Raw genomic sequence first — 26,027 nt, 5'->3', positions numbered from 1 at the left:
AGAAAGATCTTTGCTGCAGCTCCTCTGTGTCTGTGTGAGTCACCCCCTGTTTTGTCTTCTTAGCTTTCATGGGTCTGCTATTAGATGGGCTATCAGAGATAACTCACCCTGGGAAGCAGAAGAAAGGCAGATCTCAGTACACGTGGAAGAGGAGGAGAAGCTGCCATCAGAGGAGAAGGCATATTCTAGCGGTGTAGAGAGTCGGCCGGTGCAACTGCCATTTTGGCTTTCTCGGTCCGCAACAACAGAGAAGTCCATGAGTTTAGACAGCACAGACCATGGATTATCCCTTTATGGCATGGCGGAGGATTGTAGAGAAGGCTGTGTGTACCAAAGGAAGTAAGAGTCTCTAAGATTCTGCTAAGTAGGCTGCTGAGACAGAGCTCTGTTAAAGAACAGCTGTCCTGGACACCAGTTAGCCATGCCCCCCAACTCTATAATTTTGAGTCTCCAAGTTGCAGCATATATAGCAGTGGATAAATTTAGAGCAGGTTTGCCTGGAGGGAGCCAACTCTTCTTTAACCACTAGCCTACAGGGCACTTATACCCCCTTCCTGCCCAGGCCAATTTCCAGCTCTCCGCGCTGTTGCACTTTGAATGACAATTGCGCAGTCATGCAACACTGTACCCATATGAAATTTTAATCATTTTTTTGTGACAGAGCTTTATTTTGGTGGTATTTAATCACCTCTGGGTTTTTCATTTATTCTTAAACAAACCAAAAACCACTGAAATTTTTTTTTTAAAAAATGTTTTTTCTTAGTTTTTGTTATATAATTTTGTAAATAAGTGAATTTTCTCCTTCACTGGTGTGCGCTAATGAGGCTGCAGTGATGGGCACTGATAGGCTGCACTGATGGACACTGATAGGTGGCACTGATGAGGAGGCACTGGTAGGTGGCACTGATGGGCATTGACAGGCATCACTGATGGGCACTGAAAGGCAGCACTTATATATGGCACTGACAGGCGGCACTCATAGGTGGCACTGACTGGCACTGTTAGGTGGCACTGACGGGCACTGATGCACACTGATAGGTGGCACTGACTGGCACTGATAGGTGGCACTGATAGGTGGCACTGACTGGCATTGATAGGTGGCACTGATGGGTTACACTGAAAGGCAGCTCAAAGGCGCACTGATATGTGGCATTGATGTGCAATGGTAGGCACTGAAATGTGGCATTGATTTGGCACTGATGGGCACTGGCAGGTGGCATGGATGAGCACTGACAGGTGGCACTGCTGGGACTACACAGATCATCAGGGCACACTGTACATGTCCCTTCTGAGGGATGCTGATTACCGGCTCTCCTCTCGAGCTATCAGCGTGACAGCTCGTGAGAAAAGAAATGCCAATAACCGGTAGCTGTGATTGGACACCGCTGATCACATGACCAAGCAAACATCTTCGGCTCTTTCCATTGATCGGTGATCAGCTGTGTCAGAGGGACACAGCGCACCGCCGATCGCCGCGCTGTGTGCTCCCGGAGCCGCACATGCGCGTTTAGAATGGGAGGATGTCATATGACGTCCTCCCAGAACAAGAGAATTGCCTTGCGCCCGTCATTGTACTATATAGCGGGCGGGAGGCGGTTAAAGACCAGGGGCGGACTGACAACTCATGGGGCCCCCGGGCAATAAGGGATCATGGGGCCCCTATGTCCTTGCTCAAACTCAAAAAAAGCCTATGAAAAAGGTACCAGGGGCATCTCATAGGGCCCCCTACTGACCCCGGGCCCACGGGCAGTGCCGAGTTTCCAAATGGTCAGTCCGCCCCTGTTAAAGACACAAAGATACATTTGATGCCCAGCAAGGCCACAATGGCAGCTGAAGGTATCAAATGTATTCTCACACCATTTCAGCAAACAAGCTAAAAAAAAAAAGAGGGCAACCACCCCAATTTATAAATAGCTTTTGCAGAGGGGTACACATGGAAGGGCAAGGCACAAAACAAAAAATTACCACCACACTAACTAGCCTGCAAACAAACCAAATTAACCCTGTATAACAATTCACAGTAAAACAGAGGGTTTTGTTGCACACATTTGCAAAACAAACCGCTGTTGCACATTGGATTCGCCAGGTAATATATCAGACCCTTTCCAACTCCATCTGGTTCTCAGATCACAAGGTTTTCAAGTTCAATCATTTGGATTTTTTGTCCCTGGCTGATGACAGTTTTATAGGCATAAAGATTTTCAGATGGCTGATTCCAGCAGGATTTCATGACACGGAAGGCATAATCAGCTCCTATGACTTATCTATTTTTAAACATCTGTCCCACAAGAAAGCATTGCCAAAACATGACTTATTGTTTTCACTGTAAAAAAAAGTGTTGCTAGTTTCAATGGTAGACATACTGTATATCCCCTCACTTCTGTGTATTATGCCGTTTGTTGAGAATGTTTTTCAGTTAAGAAGGTATTTTATTAGGGATTTGTTGTTTTTACTTTCACCTTTTGTAATTGCTTGCAAACCTAATATGTGTAGGGGGCATAGCCGCTAGAAGCTGTGCCTTTTTATTTGCCTAGAGTCTCACCTCCTAGAAGTAGAGCATAGAATATACTGTACCTGGATGTAGAGAGAAATATAATGCTCCAACCTCAGTTGTCTTCCGCATGAACTACTGGAAAAAGGAAAAATGTATGAAAATATATTTTTTTGTAGAGACTTTCAAGTGGTTCTACTGTAAAGCTTGAAGGTTTTTTCTTTAATGCATTAAGTTGAAAAACCTGTGCTGCAAGAATGTAACTACACAAGGGCTGGTTTGTTTGTTGTTCAAACCAAACCGCCAAAAATCAAAAACTATCTTATGCTATATTTTACCTACATTTTGTACTGTTCTACCATTATTTCTTGTTAGGAATATTTTGTAAGACTAATGAAGTTATGCCCTGGATTGATTCTATTGGCCTTTTTGTTGCAGAATTTCACCAATCTATTTGGACAGCCCCTGGTTTGTCTGCTTTCGCCTACAGCATATCCAAAGGCTTTGCAAGGTATGCCTACCCTACATTTTTAATTTGTGTATGTATGTATGGGGGGGGGATGGATCAGTTTGAGGGGCGTGTTTTTTTTTACCTTGCAGAGAATGCATTAACAATAAATTTACTTACTAGGCATATCAGGGTTAGGTATTTTGTGGGTTCATTTTGAAATGTTTAAAAGGTAATTAAATTTGTGGACAGTTACATTACCTTTTATAATTGGCATTCTGTAAATAAAATCCAATGAAAATGTTTTTTTTTCCAATAAAGATTTATTGAGTATCGAAAAACATGAACATAGACAAAAGCATGGGTTGTATTGATACAAAAGTTTGCTAGAAGCATCTAGCCTTATAACTAGAGTAAGTCAGACAAAAAGAGAGGAAACAAAAAACTTGGCATGGAAGTTGAACACAGAAGAATGAGGGGGCAGACACCAAACAACAACTTGGAGAACTAAGAGGAGGATGTGAATCTAGAAGGACAAAAAATAAACAGGTTTTGAGTAACTATGGTCATAAGAACCTATTGTTAATATCGTGCGTAGATTCATGGTAGACCAGAACAAGGAATCATTGACATTAGAGAACATTTTTGAGAACGGTGGATGTGGAGAAATTACAGTGAGGTATTGATAATGTGATTCTAGGTCAGGTATGAAAATGTTCAGGTTAGCATGCCGGAAGCACCGTCCCAGCAAAAGAAAGGGAAAAGAGAGAGAGAAAAAAAATGTTGAGGAGAGAGAGAGGAGGGAGGGAAGAGTAGGGAAGGCGGGGGGGGAGGTGAGTGCTACAAAACGTAACTTAAGTTATCGAGGAAGGATGACAGAGGGGGGTAGCATGTGTCTCTCACCCTCTCCGCCGGACGCCGAAGCATCACACCCCCCTCCCCCCCACACCATAGAAGGCCGTGAGGTGAAGGGGAAGGAGCGCAACCAGATAGTATCCCAACGTTCAATCCCTTCCTCAGAGAAGAGTAGCCTGAAGAGACCCAGGTATATACACGTGGTCTTATAGGTAGGCTATAATGTCTTTATTGGGGCGAAGGTTTGTCAATCAATAGAGTGAATTCTTCAGTTGTCTGGAAATGTGTCCAACAAGCCCATTTACAAGCAAATTTGGCAGGAGAGTCTCGGGCAATAAAAATGAGTTCTTCCATTTCCGCTATTTTACGTATGTGCATTAGCCATTCTCTTATAGTCGGAGGTTCTGGAGACCCCCAGTGAACTGGAAGACATTGTTTAGCTGCGTTAACCATGTGCATGGCTAGAGACATAAAATAGGTCGACTGGGGGAGAGAGGAATGGTGCAGTAAGAACTGAGCGGGCGTAAAATCTAAAGTGTAGGTAGTTACGCGTTGAATAATTTGGTGTATTTCAGACCAGTAGTGTTTAATTCTAGGACATGTCCACCAGATATGTAGAAGGGTTCCCTCCTCCTTCTCACATCTCCAACAAGTGTCAGGGGTATCTGGGTTAAATTTATGGAGAAGAGCAGGGGTGCGATACCAACGGGATTGAATTTTGTAACCATTTTCTTGGGTGGCTACATTTACCAAGCCTTTGAGTGTGTTCAGATGAATGCGTTCCCAGTCATTTTGAGTGAAAGAAATTGAGAGGTCTCTTTCCCATGCCACGCAAGCTGTGCCACTGTTAGAACGGTCGTCAGAACTCAGTTGAGAGTGGATGGTGGAGATTAGATGACTTTGAGGCGATTGTTTAGAGCACAATTTCTCAAATGGGGACAGAAGTCTAGACACCTGTCGGTTTTTATCAAGTGAGTGTAGGTAATGTTGTACAGGCAGGTATGGCCATGGTGGTATAGGGTTTGTTCCTAGGTTGGAGTCTATCTGTTCCCTGGAAAGCATTGTGTTTCTGTTAAAGAATTGGTGGGCTTTCATCTTTTTGAAAGGCCAATGGTCCTTGAGGAATCGCGGGTGTAAGCCTGGTGGAAAATCGGGGTTTTGACGTAGAGGGGTAAGAGACCCTGGGACTGATGAAATCGATTTGGAACTTTTGCAAATAGTACTAAAGATGCGAAGGCAGGCGCGGACTGACAACTCATGGGGCCCCCGGGAAATAGGGGATCATGAGGCCCCTGTGTCCTTGCCCAAACTCAAAAAAGCCTATGAAAAAGGTACCAGGGTCATTTCATGGGGCCCCCTACTGACCCTGGGCCCTCGGGCAGTGCCTGAGTTTCCAAATGGTCAGTCCACCCCTGTTCGAAGGGTTGGGTAAATTAAAGGGTGGGTCTTGAACGTGCAACCAAAGCATAGAAGCAAGAGGCATGGGTAAGAAAGAAGCCTCGAGAGAGACACAGCCTTTAACAGTGTCATGAGTGTTCCAGTCTACTATCCTGGAGAGATGGCATGCCTGGAGGTAATTGTGGATGTCGGGTAGGCCTATTCCCCCTTTGTGCCTGGGAAGCGCCAGTCTAGTGTAACTAATTCGTGGTCTGTGATTGTTCCACAGGAAATTGGAGCAGAGGCTCCTATAAGAGAGTAAGAAATTGTGAGGTAGGTGGATGGGTATAGTAGTTTGTAATAGGTAGAGGAGTCGCGGGAAAGCATTCATTTTGAGGAAATCAACTCTGCCGAACTAGGAAAAGATAGGCTTGTTCCATCGTTTGAAATCATTCGTTAACTCTCGCAGGATAGGTAGATAATTCTTACTGTAGAGGTCTCGTAGGTTCTTAGGGAGCTGAATGCCTAAATAAGTGATGGCGTCCTGTTTCCATAAAAAGGGAACGTTTCACTGACAGCGGATTACATCTGTAGAAGAGAGGGTCACATTGAGGGCATAAGACTTCGAAAAGTTGATTTTGAGATTGGATAAGGATTGGAAGTGACAAAATTATGCTTGGAGGACTGGAAGAGTAGTGTTGGGGGGCTGATAAAAAAAAAAGCAGAATGTCATCGGCAAATGCTGCTAATTTATACTCCTTACCTGCAGAGCTGATAAAAAAAAGCAGAATGTCATCTGCAAATGCTGCTAATTTATACTCCTTACCTGCAGAAGACCTTTTGATATCATGGTTGGTTGTGTCTGAGACAGTGAAGAAAAGATTCCAGCGTCAGGAAAAAAAGGATAGGGGAGAGTGGGCATCCCTGTCTGGTACCATTACGGATAGGGAAAGCGTCTGACAGTGTGGCATTTACTCTAACTCTTGCCGAAGGAGAGGCGTAGAGAGATATTATAAAGGTCAGCAAATGCGAACCAAGCCCCGTCGTCTGTAATACTTGCTCTATATAATCCTGTCAGGGATCCAGTGTTCTGCAGTGATGCGGCGCATGCGCAGAGCTCTGACGTGCTCTAGCCAGCGAGCGGCGGGACCTGGGCGATCGCGGCAACAGCGACGGCCGCGCATGCGCACTTGCGATCGCAGACACGCGCATGGGACCAATGACAGCGCAGGGCGCGCTATTTAAATGAGCCAGAAGGTATGTGCATTGCCGTTTGGTCTTATTATCTGTTCCTGTGATCTGTTATTGAAGCTTCCCTGTTGCTGACCTCTGCTTGATCCTGACCCTGCTGATTGTCTCCTGCTTGACCCCCGGCTTGACCTGACCACTCTTCTGCCTGCTCCTCCTGTACCTACCTGCCCGTTAGTTGCTGGACCCAGCTTGTGACCTGACCATTCTCTGTCTGCTCCTCTGGTACCTCGCTGCGCGCACGTTCCCGACCCAGTCTGCCTGACTACGCCTTACGTCACACTGACCATCCATCCATCCCGCATGGATCAGTCCCTGCTGCCAGGCCTGCCAGCCTCTTCACATCAGGCTCTATTCCCCGCACACCTCTGACGGTACCCTCTACTACTGCCGGACGTACTCACGGGTCGCGACCTGGTCTCAGTCTGCTCCAAGTCCATCCCCACCATCAGAGGCCCTGGTGAGCAAGCAGACTGGGACTTAGACCCCGCGCCCTGAGGAACCCCGCGCTGTGGGCAGCTAGAGATACCGCCAGCCAGTGTCTGACAAATCCCATGCAACCCTGTCAAACACTTTCTCCGCATCTAAGGAAAGAAAGAAGCATTGTTGGTTCGAGGTAGTCAAAAGGTGGTGTATATTGATAGGTTTGATAGTGTTGTTTCTGGCTTCGCGTCCAGGGATAAAGCCGACTTGATCATTTGAGACAAGAGATGGGAGGAGGGGAAGTAAACGGGAAGCTAATATTTTGGTAAAAACTTGATATCTACGTTTAGTAGCGAGATTGGACGATAGTGAGCAGCTTGCATAGTATCTTTTCCTTGTTTGGGTATAACGGTTATGTGTGCAGTCAACATTTCCATACAAAGGGGTGCTGAAGGTGAGATAGAGTTGAAGGCACTCACAAAAGGGGAAGAGAGGACGTTTGAGAACGTCTTGTAGTAGGTAGTCATAAGGCCATCAGGGCCTGGACTTTTACCAGGCTTAAGTTGTTGAAGCACAAGATCCCATTCTTTGATTGATATGGGGCGGTCAAGTTTTTCACCGATCGACGAAGTGATGGAGGTGTGTTTGTCTAGGAACTTTTTCAAAAGGGTCGACCTGGATGATGGAGAGAGAAGGGGAGTTTCCTTGGAGTGGAGATCGTATAGGGCGGAATAGAACAATTTGAATTCTCGAGCAATATGATCATTGTTTTCCAGCAGATTGCCTTTATAGGATCTGAGTTGGTGGACCATTGCCTTTGCCTTTTTAGAGCCTAGCGCTTGGGCCAGAAGGTGCCCACTTTTGTTTCCGTGTTCGTAAAATAGTTTTTGTGACAAAGTATATCTTTGGCTGAGGCTTCGACCCATTTCCTCAAGGATAAGAGCACGGGTGTCACGTACCTGACCGGAGACTGCAATAGAGAGAGGGCTCCCCTTACAGCTAAGTGCAGTGCACCCCTGGAGGTGGAAACAGCAGGTGCAGTGCTCAAAGAAGCACAGGTTGCCAGTGGTGTTGCTGCTTGTAAATGCCTGATGAGATGGAACCCGTGGGTGCTCTAGTTGCAGTATGAGTTTCTCCAGAGAACACGTGGATCCCAGAGGATAGGTAGAGTAGTCAGTAGCCAGAGCCAGGATCAATATGGAACAGCAGACAAGAGCAACGTCAGGATCAAGCCGGGGTCATACACAGAGTAGCAGCAGACAGGAACAAGGTCAGGATCAAGCCGGGGTCATACACAGAGCAGCAGACAGGAACAAGGTCAGGATCAAGCCGGGTCGGTAATGGGTAATCAGCACGAAACTCAGGAACACAGGAACAGGAGGGGCTGACGATAATCCAGCAATAACTGAGCAGAGCTGCAGTCCTTATAAAGGCCACTGAGTGTCAGCAATTAGTGCACCCTGCATGTGCTGGTGCGTTTTCGTACACAGGAATGCATGATTACATGTTGCCTGCCTATGCGCATGCACACTTCTTTGCGCGAATTGGCATGGCCATATTGCATTTTGGCGCATTTGCCCGGGTGTCCTCGTCTTTTCCTCTGACAATGGGTGTCAAAGAGTTCCTCAAGAACATTGCGAGCTACTGTACATTTCTGTTTGTTTTCTAAGAAATTAAGTTTAGTGAATAAATCCTTTAGGCGTGCCTGTTTATCTCACTTAATAGCTGAGGCCATTTCAATGAGTTTTCCTCTAATGACACATTTATATGCTTCCCATTTTGTCAGGGGTGAGACTTCCAGAGTTTAGTTTCCTAAGAAGTATTCGGAAAGGCATTTGCATAATTCAGCTACCCAGACAGTATCCATTAGGAGATGAAAGTCTAAACGCCAGATAGGAGTAACTGAGGGACCATCAGGGAGATTGAGGACAATCGAGACTGGGTTATGGTCGGAAAGCACCATCGGTTCTATGCGGACCAATGAAAGGAAAGGTAGGTCTTGCTGTGTGATGAAAAAATAATCCAGGCGGGAGTATCTGTTGTGCGGAGTCAAAAAGAAAGTAAAGTCAGTGACCATGGAGGTGTATAGAAGGGGTTCTAAAGGTACATTGAAGTCTCCTCCGAGAATTAAGATTCCGCTTGGAAAGAAGAGAGAGAACGGGAGATTGAACGAAAAAAGGAATCTTGACCAGTATTGGGGCTGAAGATATTTTCTATAGTGATTGGTTTGTTCATAGCATACCTTTCAGGAAGAGATATCGCCCTTGGTCATCTGCAAGAATGTCGGTAACTGTCAGCGGCAGAGTCTTAGAGAGAAGGATCGAGACTCCTTTAGATTTAGAGATCGGAGAAGTCGCGTGGTAAACCTGCAGAAAGTGTCTATTTTCTAATTTGGATATCGCATTAGAGCGAAAATGGGTTTCTTCTAGAACGAGATCCGCTTTCATGCTATGCATACTAGCCAGGAGTTGCGAGTGTTTCTCAGGAGTATTGAGACCTTTAGCATTCATGGTACTAAGTTTGAGGGAAGGGGTGATTTGAGCAGTTTTGTGGGGAACCATTTTACAGTCAGGGAGTTCAAGTTCCATTGTTGAGAGGTGTTGCGACTGTCCGGGGGGGACACAATATGCACCCCCGGTGCCCCAGGGAAAGGGGCGAGAGCACAAATAAGCTTAGAACCGAGGAGAGGGGAAAGCAAAGGAGGGGGAGCCAGAAGGATTAAAAAAAAAGGGGGGGGGAGGGGGGAGCAGCGAGAAAAAGAGAGTGATCGGAGGAGTAAGAGAGTAAAGATAGCAGAAGGGAGTTAAGTATCAGAAGTGGGGTTAGACCAGCTATCCCACCGAAAGTATAGGAGATTCCGGTGAAGGTCGGCAGGAACTACCAGCGTGTGCGGGGGTGGTAGAAAATGACCTGTGATGGGGTGAGGTCCCGAGCCTCAACGTGGTCTAGGTAGCATATATAGGCAGTGTAAAAAGAGAGGGATTAATAGAGAGCCACCGGTGGTTAAGATTTAAGAATTAATGATGTATGGAGCTGAGCTGGTAGGAGAGTAAGTAGCTGGAGGATCACGTTAAAAAGGCGGGATGTTGAAGTTGCAATCTGTGGGGAAGCCTGTTTAGGAGTAAAGGCTGAGGAGGGATTCACATCGTCCTCTTAAATGCCATTTGTAGTGTAACCTGTAAAAAACATCTTAATGCACATGAATACATTCAATATGAGCATATGAATAGGTACATTGCAGTTGACAAGAGCTAGTCAACTAACATGGTAACTAATAATTGGAACCATCGACATGCATAAGAATACAATTCAGTTGTAAATGAAGAGAAAGTATTCAGAGGAAGACGGGAAAGAGAGAGAGAAAAAAAGAGAGAAAAAAGGGGGGGTTAAAGACAAGAAGGGGAGGGGACTAATGGGGAGAGGTGGTAGGGAGGGGGGAGTTAGAAATGGAGATGAAGGGCATAGCAGTGGGGAAAAGGTGTTGACGAGTTGAAGTGAATCAGGAGATGGAAGAGGTTATGAGCATTCAGTGAAATGATGCACAAGTTGAGTAGATAAGGTAAGGACATAGCGGAGTAAAAGTCAGTTGCAGTCACGTTAATATGAAGAGTATTGGTAAGACTAAAACGAACGTCAGGGAGTTCCACAGTTCTCTTACTCACGAAATATGGCATAAGCGAGATTCTGGGTGTTGTCAGTCTCCGTGAATCAACAGGATGATCAGCGTCAACAGTGATTGTGCGATTCGGTGAGAGTTGCGCAGCCGATAGAGGGTCAAGCAGGTGTGTCGCTGGGTGGTTGGATGTGCTGAGAGTAGCATTCCAAGAAGATTGATCTTCTTTCTGGGATCATGGGTACCTTTGATAGTCCTGCAGTATCAGTCCCCAGTAATGGCTGATGGTATTTCTTAGTAGGCGCAAAAAGCTCTAGTCGAAACCAAACTTCAATAGACGAGGAAGGGTGGTCGTTGAGCATAGAAGTATGTCAGGAGAAGTTCGTAGCCTGTGTGGAAGTGTCAGTAGGATGCTATTGAAGCCAGTTTACAGAGTTGAGTCCTTTCAATGGTAGGTATCCTTAAGCGGGCCTATCTGTAAGAGGTCAGGAGTATATTTGCTTCGGCTTAAAGAGATAGACTGGAAGAGTCAAGGTACCAGCAAAACCAAGAGTTATACCAGGATCTTAGCAAGTGAGGTCAAAATAACATGGAGCAAAAAAAAAAAAGTGAAGCGAAAAAAACCCTCGGGGAGGGGGGGGGGGGGAACAGGATCATGGAGGTTTGGAGGATGGTCTCGCTTCTGCTAGTCAGCAGGATTGGAGGCCTCAGGTTTAGGAAGAATGGTGGGCTCTTCGATGGGCTGGTGAAGCCGTGGGGCTACCATTCCTGGGGCTCTTCCTCCAGTTGGTGGTGGTGAGGAGTGAAGGGAGAGCCGGCGGCGTCGGTGATCTGAGCGTCCTGCTTCTTGAACGTCTTCCATTGAGGTGGCTCGACTTATGGGGGGAAGGCGAAAGTCGCTATACCATTCTGGTAGGTCAACAAGGCATTGCAAAAGTGTTCCAGGTCTTCCAGTACTTTTAGGTTGACAGTGCGGCCATGAGCTGTTGCGGAGAAGCAAAACGGAAATTTCCATCAATATGCTAGATATGCTAGATATACTCGATATACTAGACCGAGAGTGATATTGGAAAGATCTTGGAAGATTTTGACCTCTGCACACTGAAAGGAGATATGGTTGCAGTTTCTAGCTCGTCTAAGGATTTCTTCTTTTAAGTGAAAGTTCACTAAACAACAGATTGCATCTCTGAGCAGGTCTGTATCTCTATGCCTGGGTCAGAGCTCTGTGGAGGCGCTCCACTTCTATTGGAGAGTCAGGAGGTCTTTCTAGTAAATCATTGAATATAGAAAATACAGCTTGAGTTAAGCAGGAAGGTTCTATAGATTCGGGTATCCCCCTTACCCTGAGGTTGTGGCGACAGCCACTGTTGTCAAGATCTTCCATATGGCGTTGTAATTCCCTGAGGTATACAACATGAGATTCTGTCACTTGCTGTACCTGGCTGTGTCGTGGCGAGCCGTGACTCATTCAACATTATAAAGTCTAAGGGCCATGGACTGGAAGTCGTCCCTGAGATCTGACATAGCTGCAAATACTGAGGATTTTATGTCTGCTGCTACCGCTCGCAGGTCCTCTAAGTTAAGCAGGGTTGCTGAGTGCACTGACAGTGCAGAACAGGAGTGGTCCCGGGCTGCAGAATGTGAATGCTCACGATCTGCAGAGCGGGAATGGTCAGGGGCTGAATAGCTGGGGCAGCTACATGTTACTGCGCTTATGTGATCACGGATTGCAGAGCTGAAATGACCACGGGTTGCATAGCTAGGGTGGTCACGAGCTGAAGAACTGAGGTGATCACGGGCTGCAGAATAAAGATGGTCACGGGCTGCAGAATTGCGGTGATCACAGGCTGCTGAATTGGGGTGATCACGGGCTGCTGAATTGGGATGGTCACGGACTGCAGAAATGGAGTGATCACAGGTAGCAGAGCTGGGTAAATCATGGGCTGCAGAGCTGAGGGGATCACAGGGGAGAGGATTGGGATACTCACAGGCAGATGAGCTGGAATGTGCCGGTGCGGCAGAGCAGTGATGGTCACAGGCTGTGCTGCAGTAGTGATCACTGGCTGTTAGTGCAGGATGGCTGGGAGAGCTATCTCTGCTAGCTGGCTGCTTCTGAAGAGGGGCCTGTGAGGAGAGCTGGGACAGCCCCATATTGTCCCTGTGCTGGGTCCGGAATATCTCTGGTATATTTCTCCCCAGCTGCGTGCCTTTGTACCTAGGGGAACAGGACTAGGATGCGGAAGAGTTCCACTGGCTCTTGCCCATCCTGGAGCAGTGAGAAGTCACCTGTGGAGCAGAAGCAGGACCATAAAGCTCTGGGATAAGGCAGCCATCTTAGGTTGGGACCAGACCACGCCCCCTTCCCCCTGAAAATGTTTTATATGCATTTTAGAGCTAATAGAATATTGTGTTGTAATGTCCCGTGTGTGTGAGTAAAATAAGTATTGAACATTTCACCATTTTTCTTAGTAAGTATATTTCTAAAGGTGCTGTTGACATAACATTTTCACCACATATCGCTAACAACCCTTGCAATCCATATATACAAAGAAACCAAAACAAATAAATTCAGTGATTAACCACTTGCACTCCTGAGGATTTACCCCCCTTAATGACCAGGCCTCTTTTTGCTACTCGGCGCTGCACTAATTCAACTGATAATTGCGCAGTCATGCAATGCTGCACCCAAACGAAATTTGTGTCCTTTTTTGCACACAAATAGAGAATTCTTTCGGTGGTATTTGATCACCTGTGTGCTTTTTATTTTTCACGCTATAAGCAAAAAATGACTGAAAATTTTGAAGAAAAACAATATTTTTTACTTTCGGCTATAAAAAATATATAGTAAACTCAAAGTTAGTTATAAATTTAGGTCAAAATGTATTCTGCTATATGTTTTTGGTAAAAAAAAATCCCAATAAGTGTATATTGATTGCTTTGTGTGAAAGTTATAGCGTCTACAAACTATAGCATAGATACTGCAATTTACGCCATTTTTTTGCTATACAGCGCTGCGCTAGTTTAACGGACAATTGCGCAGTCATGCAATATGGTACATAAATGAAATTTGTGTACTTTTTTTTCACACAAATAGAGCTTTCTTTTGGTGGTATTTAATCACCTGTGCACTTTTTATTTTTGGCGCTATAAACAAAAACATTTTTGAAGAAAACATTTTTTTTTTTAAAAAAACAATATTTTCTCATTTCGGTCATAAAAAATATCCAAAAAAACAAAAATGTCATCATAAATTTAGGCCAAAATGTATTCTGCTACCAAAACTGTGATAGGTAGTCTGGAAGTGTAATGAGGAAATAAAGTCCTTTAAAAGCCTGAAGGTGCTTATTGGATTTTGGAGTTCTGTACTTGGCTAGACTGCCAAAACGTCTCTCACATGTGGTAGCCCCATACTCGGGAGAAGTAGCAGAATGTATTTTGGGGAGTAATTCCACATATACCCATGGCATGTGTGAGCAGTAAATCATTTAAGTGACAATTTTGTGTAAAAAAAAAAAAAAAAATTGTTGTCATTTTCCAAAAACTTGTGGTAAAAAAATAAATTCTTCTATTGATTCAACATGCCTCTCAGCAAATAGTTTGGGGTGTCTACTTTCCAAAAAGAGGTCATTTTGTGGGGTGGGGGCGTTTTATGCCCAGCATTAGAAGTATATGCCACACATCACTCACTCTTCTAACCACCTGAAGATCAAGCCTTTCCTGACACTTTGTTCACATGAACAAAATCAGTATTTTTTGCTAGGATATTAATTTAAACCCCCACACATTATATATTTTTTTTAAAGCAGACACCCTAGTGAATAAAATGGTGGGTACTACAATTTTTTATGGCACATAGTACTCGCGCAGCGATTTTTCAAAAGCAATTTTTAAAAAACAAAAACACTTTTTTTACTTTTATTGCACAAAAACACAATATATTAGCCAATTATTTGGTAAGATATGAAAGATGATGGTATGCTGAGTTTATGGATACCAAACATGACATGCTTTAAAACTGTGCATGCCCCGTGCAATGGCAACAAACTGCATACATTTTTAATATCCATAGGCAACGCTTTAAAAGCCTTTAAAAGCTACCATTTTAGATTTACAGAGGAGATCTAGTGTTAGAATTACTGCCCTTGATCTGACGTTCACGGCGATACCTCACATGTATGGTGCAACCGCTGTTTACATACCAGCACAGGGTCAACGCTTGTGCACACAGGTGTGCGTGCATGGGAGGGGCGAGTTTTTTTTTTTTTTAAGTTATTTTGATTTTTTAAAATATTTTTACACTGTACCTTTAATTTTTTTATCACTTTTAATGCTATCACAGGGAATGCAAATATCCCCTATAACTTCAATGGGATTGTCATATATTCTTTTTTGAGAAATCTGGGGTCTATCAGGCTCTAGATATCTCCTCTGCCCTTACATTATCTAATCAAACCAAAATCGGTGTGATCAGATGCTTTCCCAATTTACAAATGGCGCTGTTTATATCCTGCAAAACTGAAGTGATGAAATGCTCGTAGCTTCCGAATTCTTAGAATATAGAGATGATTGGCACCACTCTGGTCTTCAATCAGCTCTATGGTCAGCTGGCAGAAACACCAGCTGCATTCTCAGGTTCCCCCAATGACACGGGACTGCCCGAGAAGGCCGTTTAAGGCAGTGGGGGAGGGGGGCATCATATCCTGCTGCTTGTAAAAGCAATCCTGCAGCTAATTAGCCACTAGGATTGCTTTGAGGGCCCTGCTTGTGGAGCTTACAATCTAAAGGAAGGGGGAGATGATACAAAAGGTGATAGCTGCGGGGGATGATCTGGTGGAGGTGATTCAAGTACAGTTCTTAGGTGGAGGTGGGGTAGGCTTCCCTGAAGAAGTGCGTTTTCAAAGATTGCCTAAAGGCAGACAGGGTGGGGGCTGACCGGACATGCTGTGGTAAGGAGTTCCAGAGGATGGGAGAGGCTCTGGGGAAGTCCCAGAGGCGAGTGTGGGAGGAGATGATGAGGGAGCTAGAGAGGAAGATATCATGGGAGGGGAGGAGCAGAGTGGGCGATTTGGCCGATATCTGTGGATGTAGCTAGCGGCAGTGTTGTGGATGGCTTTGTAAGCTGTGGTTAGTATTTTGAATTTTATACATTAGGTTAGTGGAAGCCAGTGAAGGGATTGGCAGAGAGGGGCAGCAGTAGCTGATCGGTTGGTAAGGTGTATGAGTCTAGCAGCAGCATTCATAATAGAATGAAGGGGGGATAGCCTGTGTAACGGTAGACCAGTGAGGAGGGAGTTGCAGTAATCGAGGCGGGATATAACCAAGGCGTGAATAAGTTGTTTTGTGGTGTTATTGGTCAGGAAGGGGCGGTATATGCTATGTTCTTTTTTTTTGGTATGCAGCCTGTGGACTGAATGAAAAAAAGAGAAGAAATCTCTGCATCCACCCACTTCTAATGGTGGGCACACATTAGGTCATACTTTGCCACATGCCCCAGTTTCAAGATTGTACAAATGTCTAAATAGTGGCACGCTTGAATAAAAATTGTCCACGTATAAGTGGTACCCCATATGGAAAAAGGATGACACCAAGTCCCAAACTATCTTGCTACTGCTCCCCATGTAGTCTGGGCATCCGGGGGGCTCCACGTGACATCTTTTCCCTCGTAAATCCTATAAGTATAGCCTGTTGCCCTCTCACAGGTCTTCTATATCTTGACCCCATATCTGGCACGCTTGCTGGGGAGAAATTGTTTGAATGCAAGGCGGCCAGAAAAATTAATCAGGGACTCATCAATGCAGATGTTTTGCTGGGGAGTATAGACATCTGTAAATTTTTGGTTAAGGTGATTTGCGAAGGGCTGAATTTTGTGGAGCCAATCAAATTCAGGGTCACCCCAAGGATGACAGAGTGTATTGTCGTTGAAATGCATAAAACACATTATACTCTCATATCTATTCCTGGCCATGGCAGCAGAGAACACGGGCATATGATGAATCGGGTCTGCGGACCAATACAACCGCAATTCATTTCTTTTAGCAATGCCCATGTTGACGGTTAGGCCCAAAAAAAATGTAAATTTGAAAACAGTAATGAGTTTCCATGCGGCTGGTCTGGCAAGGTTTGAGTTTGGTTTGGCGGCGATAAATTGTTGTGCATATAAATTGCTTTGATCCACAATCAATGCATACAGATATTTCGTGAAAAACAGCTCCAAAAATCAAGGGGAGTAGTTAAATTTCCACCTGAATTCCGGGTTAGGCAGTGAATGGGGGAAGTACGGGTGCTGCAGAATTTGTGGGCTCTTAAACAGGATTTGCAAGCACATCCGGAAGGATAGTAGGAGCTCTATGGGCCTGTGTGCGAATTCTTGGTGGCTGCGGGACAATATTTGTGCTGGCCACTGCCCTGGCTTGTACTGCACTTATGGGACTCACCAAGTCATACTGCATTGCTGGTATTATTATTATACAGGATTTCTATGGCACCAACAGTTTGCTCAGTGCTTTACAGTATAACGGGAGACAATACAGCAACAATACAGTTCAATACAAGAGGGTTAGGAGGGCCCTGATCCTGGGAGCTTACAATCTAAGAGGTATGTGAAAGACCAAGATGTTCTAGACCGCTGGTACTCGCCAGTTCACCAAAAGGTAGCGCGGCATTACACCCTGTTCCAAATTATTATGCAAATTCTATTTAAGTGTCACAAAGATTAAATATTTTGTTTTTCAATTTAACTCATGAATGGCATTGTGTCTCAGGGCTCTTTTGATCACTGAAAACAATCTCGGACACCTGTGATAGTTAGATTGGCAGGTGAGCCCAATTTAAGGAAAAACTACTAAAGGAGGGTGTTCCACATTATTAAGCAGAGCACCATTTTCAAGCAATATGGGGAACTAAAAGGATCTCTTTGCTGCTGAAAAGAGTGAAATAGTTCAATGCCTTGGACGAGGTATGAAAACATTAGATATTTCACGAAAACTTAAGCGTGATCATCACACTATTAAGAGATTTGTGGCTGATTCAGAGCATAGACGGGTTCGTTCAGATAAAGGCACATTGAGGAAGATTTCTGCCAGATGCATGCATCAAGAGAGCAGCTGCTAAAATACCATTACATAGCAGCAAACAGATATTTGAAGCTGCTGGTGCCTCTGGAGTCCCACGGACATCAAGGTGTAGAGTCCTCCAGAGTCTTGAAACTGTGCATAAACCTTCTATTCGGCAACCACTAACCAATGCTCACAAGCAGATATGGCTGCATTGGGCAGAAAAATACACGAACACTAATTTTCAAACAAGCCTGCGACATCAGCAAGGCGGTGGTGGAGTCATGTTCTGGGCCGGAATCATGGGAACAGAGCTGCTCAGCCCCTTTAGGGTCCCCGAAGGTGTAAAGATGACCTCTGCAAAGTATGTGGAGTTTATGACTGACAACTTTCTTCCCTGGTACAGAAGGAAGAACTATGCTTTCCGTAATAAAATTATCTTCATGCATGACAATGCACCATCTCATGCTGCAAAGAATACCTCTGCATCAATGGCTGCTATGGGGATAAAAGGAGAGAAAGTCATGGTGTGGCCTCCATCCTCCCCTGACCTCAATCTTATTGAGAACCTTTGGAGCATCCTCAAGCAAAAGATCTATGAGGGTGGGAGGCAGTTTACATCCAAGCAGCAGTTCTGGGAGGCTATTCTGACATCTTGCAAACAAATTCAAGCAGAAACTGTCCAAAAACTCACAAGTTCCATGGATGCAAGATTTGTGAAGCTGCTATCAAATAAGGGGTCCTATGTTAAAATGGAACGCGACCTGTTAAAATGTTTAAAAAGTTAAAATGTTGTTATAGGTTTGATTGAAATAGCTTTTGATATCAGTAAATATGCTGAAAACACAACAAATGACAATTTTCAGTTCTTTACAACCTATAAAGTGTTTTGAAACTTACTGTGCGTAATAATTTGGAACAGTGCATTGTAAACTTTTTATGTTTAAAAAAAAATATTGTTATCAATAGGAGGTTTGTTCAATAAAATTTGAATGGTACTCTTAATAGTTGATAACATGAGAATTATGCGGACTCTTATTTACATCAATTATTTAGGTAAATGAGAAAAATATTATTTGCATAATAATTTGGAACAGGGTGTATATAAAAATATATAAAACACATATAGTCCCCAATATAATATGTAAAATAGTGAAGACAGAATATTATATGGTGTGACCAAGGTGACTTTTTGCTAATTCAGATATGGTGTAATTCCACAGTCCATGTGAGCGGCAAGCAAATAGTTGAAGTGCGCACTCACCGGATATGCATAGAATATGCGCAGTATATAAATCAATGAAGATCCGCCTGGAGTCATGTGGCCTTCATATTAGCACAACAGTGGTGGACTCTGGAGCAGTGGAGACATGTTCTCTGGAGTGACAAATCATGCTTCTCTGACTGGCAATTCGATGGACGTGTCAGGGTTTGGCGTTTGCTAGGAGAACAGTACTTTCCTGACTGCATTGTGCCAAGTGTAAAGTGGTTTATTTGGTGTGGGTTTGCTTTTCAGGTGTTGGGCTTGGCCCCCTAGTTCCAGTGAAGGGAACTCTTAAGGCGTCATCATACCAAGACATTCTGGACAATTTCAAAGACATTCTGGGCAAAGACCAAAGAGCTGTCCAAGGATGTCAGGGACAAGATTGTAGACCTACAGAAGGCTGGACTGGGCTACCAAACTATTACCAAGCAGCTTGGTGAGAAGGTGACAACAGTTGGTGCAATCATTCCCAAATGGAAGAAACACAAAACAACTGTCAGTCTCCCTAGGTCTGGTGCACCATGCAAGATCTCACCTCGTGGAGTGTCAATGATCATGAGAACAATGAGGAATCATCCCAGAACTACACGTGATGATCTTGTCAATGATCTCCAGGCAGCTGGGACCACAGTCACCACGAAAACAATTGGCCACACACTACGCTGAAACGGATTTAAATCCTGCAGTGCCCGCAAGGTCCCTTTGCTCAAGAAAGCACATGTTCAGGCCCGTCTGAAGTTTGCCACTGAACATCTGAATGATGCAGAGGAGGACTGTTTGAAAGTGTTATGGTCAGACGAGACCAAAATCAAGCTCTTTGGCATCAACTCAACTTGCCGTGTTTGGAGGAGGAGGAGGAGGAATGCTGCCTATGACCCCAAAAACACCATCCCAACTGTCAAACATGGTGGTGGAAACATTCTGCTTTGGGGGTGTTTTTCTGCTAAGGGGACATGTCTTGTCCTCCTCCTAACAGTTGATGCCAAAGAGCTCGAAGGGACGATGGATGGGGAAATGTACCGTCAAATCTTGGGTGAGAACCTTCTTCCGTCAGTCAGGGCATTGAAAATGGGTCGTGGATGGGTGTTCCAGCATGACAATGACCTAAAACACACGGCCAAGGCAACAAAGGAGTGGTTCAAGAAGAAGCACATTAAGGTCCTGGAGTGGCCTAGCCAGTCTCTAGACCTTAATCTGATTGAAAATCTGTGGAGAGAGCTGAAAGTTTGAGTTGCCAAATGTCAGCCACCAAACCTAAAAGACTTGGAGAGGATCTGCCAAGAGGAGTGGGCCAAAATCCCTTCTGAGATATGTGCAAACCTGGTGGTCAACTACAGGAAATGACTGACCTCTGTGATTGCCAACAAGGGATTTTCCACCAAGTACTAAGTCATGTTTTGTGAACGGGATCAAATACTTATTTCCCTTGTGAACATGCAAATCAGTACATAATTTGTTAGACATGCATTTCTTTTTAATTGATTGTTGCTATTCAATCTTTCAGTGTTACAATACACCTACCATTCGATTTTCAGACTGATAATTGCTTTGTGAGTGGTAAAACATTCAAAATCAGCAGGAGATCAAATACTTATTTCCTTCACTGTATAACAGCTTCAACTCTTCTGAGAAGGCTCGCCACAAATTTAGGAGCGTGTCTGTGGGAATGTCTGACTGTTCTTCCAGAAGCGCATTTGTGAGGTCAGGCACTAATGTTGGACAAGAAGGCCTGTCTCGCAGTCTCCTCTTTAATTCTGAAGTTGCTGTGTACGCTGTTTATGCTGGTGTCGGCTCGGACACCAGTTATTGTAAATGTGATGTGATGTTTTAAATAAATTCTTTTTTTTACATTGCTACACTATGAGTTTCTCCTCTCTTGCTTTCTGAGTCGATTTTGGGTTTAAAGAAGAGGTGTATGCCATTCTGAATTGTCCCATATACGCTAATATTCATCTGCAGACCATTATTCCCTGAGGAGAAGCGCTTGTGCCGGTTTATAATCTGACCAGCATGTTGCTCTGGTGAGTTTATTCAATCTATTTGGTGGTGGATCTGAGCACAGTGTTTTTTGTGTTCTCTCATGAAGATTGATTGAATAGAAGATTTTGAATATTAAATATAATTTTTAGTGTTGGACATTTGCACATTATAATTGACACAAAGGACTTGTATTGTTTTATATTGATTCTTTTAATATAATAGCACCATTTTTGTTTTCTTTCTTATATTTTAATTGGTAAATTATTAGCGCAAACCTTTTTTTTAATTAATTTATATGCACACCTTATGAGGGTTAGGTTATGCTGCTTTATTTTGATTCACAAGTATTTATAGTTTTTACATATTTATGTTTGGCGCTGTCCATATTTTGAAAGTCCATTGGATTGCCGGACATAGAAGAATGATTCCTTACTCCAGAGAACTTGTCTCCAATGCTCTAGAGTCTAGCGGCGGTGTGCTTTACACCACTGCATCCAACGCTTTGCATTGCACTTTGTGATTTAAGGCTTGGATGCGGCTGCTCAGCCATGGAAACCCATTCTATGAAGCTCTATATTCACTGTTGTTCTAATCTGAAGGCCACTCGAAGTTTGGAGGTCCTTAGCTACTGACACTGCAGACAGTTGGCAATTTCTGCGCACTGTGCACTTCAGCATGCGCTGACCAGAAAACTGGTCTGGGAAGCTGCCAAGAGGCCTACAGCAACATTAAAGGGACTGCAGGAATATCTGGCAAGTACTGGCTGTATGGTACATGTGACAACAATCTCCTGTATTCTTCATATGTCTGGGCTATGGGATAGTGGCAAGACAGAAGCCTTTCCTTGTGAAGAAAAGCATCCAGGCTAAATTTTGCAAAATCACATCTGAAGTCTCTCAAAAGCACGTGGGAAGTTGTGTTATGGTCTGATGAAACCAAGGTTGAACTTTTTGGCCACAATTCCAAAAGATATATTTGGTGCAAAAACAACACTGCATATAACCAAAAGAACACCATACCCACAGTGAAGCATGGTGGTTTCAGCATCATGCTTTTGGGGCTGTTTTTCTTCAGCTGAAACTGGGGCCTTAGTCAAGGTAGAGGGAATTATCAACAGTTCCAAATACCAGTCAATATTGGCACAAAACCTTCAGGCTTCTGCTACAAAGCTGAACATGAAGAGGAACTTCATCTTTTAGCATGACAACGACCCAAAGCATACATCCAAATCAACAAAGGAATGGCTTCAACAGAAGAAGATTACAATTTTGGAATGGCCCAGCCAGAGCCCAGACCTGGAGTTGGAGTGTTTTTGCAAGGAACAGTGGGCAAATATTTTCAAGTCAAAATGTGCCATGTTATTAGACTCATACCCAAAACGACTGAGTACTGAAATAAAGTTAAAAGGTGCTTCAACAAAGTACTAGTTTAAGGGTGTGCACACTTATGCAACTGTATTATTTGTTTTTTTATATTTTTATTCCCTCCACCTAAAAGATTTCACTTCAACTGAGTTGTACAGTTTATAGGTTACATTAAAGGTGGAAAAAGTTCTGAAATTATATTTTTGTCTAGTTTTTTTAAGATCACAGAAACCTGACATTTTAACAGAGGTGTGTAGACTTTTTATATGCACTGTACATCATTTGTTAATCCTTGTTCCACGACTTTGGGAGCGTCAATCGTGACATCTGGTGAAGTCAATGGCGGCATCCAGCAAAGTCGTACTTCAATTATGGCATTCAGAGAAGTTATCTGTGCTGCATACGGCATCCAACAAAGTCATGCGTGTCAATCACAGCATCTAGCGCAGTCATCTGTGTCCCTTATGGCATCCAGCAAAGTCTTCTAAATTGCTTATGGCGTCCAGCGATGTCATCTGTGCCATTTTTGTCATCCAGGGAAAACATCTGCACGGCATACGGCATGCAGCAAAATCATCTGCGTTGCTTACCGCATCCAGTGACATCTGCATTGCTTACCACGTCAAGCAAAGTAATCTGATGGATAATCTTAGGGATTTTGAGTCGCTTTGTATATTATTTTGTTACAATTAACTTAACTATAATCAAAGCTACCCTTTTTAAGACTTTCAAGATTTTACAAGGGGCGACTGAAAAGTTCTCAGCCTACCAATGAAAGGTTGTCAGGAACTCAATCGTTCATGGCTATTTTTCAACATAGTCCACTGTCAGCGTGTCTTGGAAATTCGCTTTCAACAAATTTCTCCTTACCGTGAGTACCCACAGATGGATGCGCAGCAATCCCCCATAAAGCTGTGCGAACTTTGCTTACCGCGACTGCAGCTTAACTCCACGATTCCTGCGCCTCCAACTGGTGTGCAAAGGTTTAGCTGTTTTGAGATGTGGGGAAAATGGAGCTCCCGTGATCCAGGAATCATCAGACGATACTCCCAGGTTGGAGTTTGAATCCACTCTGTCTGGCTCTAACCCCAGACTCCTGTTTTATTATCTTACAAAAACACATGACCCCCGCACGGGGGTCAGGTCAATCCCCTCCCACAGAACAATGTATAGCAGTATGTTCATTGTCTGTACAAGCATCCCCTAGATTAAACAGTGCCAGTCTGTATCTGAATGGGCCCGATACGATCTTTATTAAAACACATCCATCCAGATACAGTTCAGGTCGGTAGCGGCTTGTAGAGATATGCATGAGCCTACACGCAGAGTTTGCACTGCCCGGCGCCTGGCCATTCGAAGTCCATGTGGTACTATGCTGCTGATATGTGGATACAGGCCTGCGGCCTACCGCTGGCGGCATTCGCATCGAATGCTGTGGTGGCATACACGCCAGTCTATAAGCGCAGATCTGCCATCTCATCCATGACCGAGCGGAGTACTGTAATATATACATTGTAAATGCGCATGGCCTAATTGCAGCCTTCAGAGCTTTAAATAAGCCACACGAGAGACATATGAATAACACTAATATATGACACATTTAAAGTTCAACCTGTAATAGAAAATTTCCAGGACATTCCCTCCTGTTTTTTCATATTCTCCTCGTGTCCCTTCTTGATCTTCTTCAGCTTGATGGGTGTAGTCTCAAAACCTTAAAGAGTTGGTCTTAGACCAGAGCTCCTGTAGTTTTCCCTGAGAATAAAGCTCCACGAGGTACCTGAAACAACAAGATCCGACGCAGACTCGACTCAAGCAGGCTTGATTGAAGCGATGATCCTCAAGAGCGTTGGAGCTTTCACTACAGGAAGGCTCTTGCAAAAACCACAAACAAAACTTTTTCAAACTGTTCCGGCAAATGTAACCAGACTTGTGGTATAAATAAGGCTTGTGATCCCACGGTGGTCCGGGGAGATCCAGCAGCAGATTCTCAAATTGCCCCTGCAGACGGGGCCACACAAGGCTGGTCTCGACCCAGACGGTTTTCCAAATAGCGGACACAAACAACGATGAGGCTTGAAGCTTGCTTGGAGGTCTTGGAGAACATGGTCTTCAGGGAGATAAATTAGAGGGAAGCCAGGACGTAACCTGCAGAAAAGGTGGCTGGTTGGTGAGGTCTTCCTCCGATCAGTGGTTGGAGTGGGATCCCAGGAGCGGGCATGGAGATGTGGTCGTCTGCCCGAGCTTGGCTTACACGGTTGATGAGGCAACAGGAACATCTCACCGCGGCATACAAAAGGCAAAGAAAAAAGAGAAGCATCAGGACATACACTCCCACTTCGTTCAACCAAGATCCAATGGAGAACAGGAAATCTCCCAATCCTCCCAAACCCTTGAAAGGATTCCAACGCTCACTAGCTATAGCTCTAGCTCTTCCCTGTAGTTCACTAACTTTGTCCATATGGCCCTGGACCTTGTCATCGGTGTCTTCTATCCAAATACAACAATCCTCTCCGATGAACTCACAGAACCCCCCTTTGGCGGCTAAAAGGTGATCAAGGGCCATCTTCTCCTGAAGCACTAAAATTCCCATCAACTCTTCATGATCCATCACTACATAGGATGCGGGGACTAGCTTTATGAGGGCACACGAACCTTTCGCGTTCTGGGGAAATGTTCTATAGGCTGCCGAACCACACAGAAAATAGTATGGACCTGTCAGAGCAGAGCAGGAGGAGTTCTTCATTTAGCCTCTGGCACTGAGTAACAATTGCTAGAGGCCAAAAATTTGGCACGCAACAGAATGTGCGTCGTGGTCACCTTTACCCCTTCAGTTGGAGCATCAGGTCCAACTTCCAGATCCGCATCCAGTGCCGTCTGCTTGAGACGGCGGCAGAAGCAGGCGCTTTCCTCATTAGGACCCTGAGTGAGCTTCATCATGTCCGTAGTAGAGGTAGCACCATACATTTCTGGAAGCTTTGCCTTTAGCTGTGCACAAAACTCTTTGCCCCCCTGAAGTCATCTCCTCATGAGTGGTTATAGAGCACCCTGCAATCACTGCACTGGTCACTTCCATGCTCACCTTTGCCCGCAGGATCTGCGCACAATCCGACCCGCTCATACCATAGCTGAACTGGTTTTGTCCAAACATTCGAGCAAATCCTCTCGGATTGACCCGATAGTCCGGGAGCTCAGCCAGAATAGTGCGGATCTCTGCCGGGGTGAAGGGGACATGCCAAACTACCCGTTCCCCTAAAGTCCGCTCCACCTGTGCATTGGGAGGACCTTCAAATTGCTGCACCCTGACTGGATAGGCCTTGGTCTGGGAGGAGTGCAAGGGCTGGTCCGGCTTCATCGGTGGGCTTAGATTAACCACCTCGCTTACTGCATCTTCAGGTTTGAGGTCCCTCAGATACCCTGGTATAGCTGGGGGGCAGGGGTCTGATCAGCAGCTCGTAGCGCTTAGATGCAATCCGCCCTATTTCTTAACCGGGTGTCTATTCCCTTTGATTCGCAGATAGTCTGCAAATCGGCTGTTGAGAAGACTTCGTAGTTGGAAACAGAAGGAGCTGGGGTGAAGCAGGGAGAAGGGAGAGGTAGAGGCTGAGGCATAGATATAGAAGACACGGAAGGTACGTCAAGAGTGACGTCACTAGCAGAAGAGACAGGTGCAGTTATACTTATCTCAGCCACTGTTGGTTGTTCGGGAACCCCAGCAGACCCTGACCCTGCCTGCCTTAGTAGAGTCAGCCCTGAAAGAGCTTCCTCCACCTCTGACACCGGATCCTCCTGTTTTATTCCCTCCGGAGGCCAGGTATACATCACCTGGATCTTCCGGACAGACACCAGTTTCTGTATGCCCTGCTTCCCTAATCGGATTGACCTGTGAAGCCACAGCTGTGCGATCTCTAGTTC

At 44.7% G+C, this 26,027-nt stretch overlaps 1 protein-coding gene across 15 annotated transcripts in view; it reads left to right on the top strand.

Moving 5' to 3' along the window:
* Nucleotides 1–26,027, top strand: part of SCAI (suppressor of cancer cell invasion) — a 1,319,466-nt gene that overhangs the window by 1,034,949 nt on the left and 258,490 nt on the right. For all 15 annotated transcript variants that reach the window (XR_016307572.1, XR_016307574.1, XR_016307571.1 and 12 more), the window contains one exon: nt 2,930–3,002. Coding sequence is in view for 10 of the 15 variants with exons in the window: in XM_089658464.1 (XP_089514590.1) it covers nt 2,930–3,002 (73 nt within the window). In the remaining 5 variants the exon portion in view is untranslated. The remainder of the gene's footprint in view (nt 1–2,929; nt 3,003–26,027) is intronic.

This window comes from Staurois parvus, unplaced genomic scaffold, assembly GCF_062004578.1.
Source record: "Staurois parvus isolate SC_StPar_1 unplaced genomic scaffold, SC_StPar_1.0 ptg001072l, whole genome shotgun sequence".
Lineage (NCBI taxonomy): Eukaryota > Metazoa > Chordata > Amphibia > Anura > Ranidae > Staurois > Staurois parvus.
This window is presented reverse-complemented; position numbering and strand designations above follow the sequence as displayed.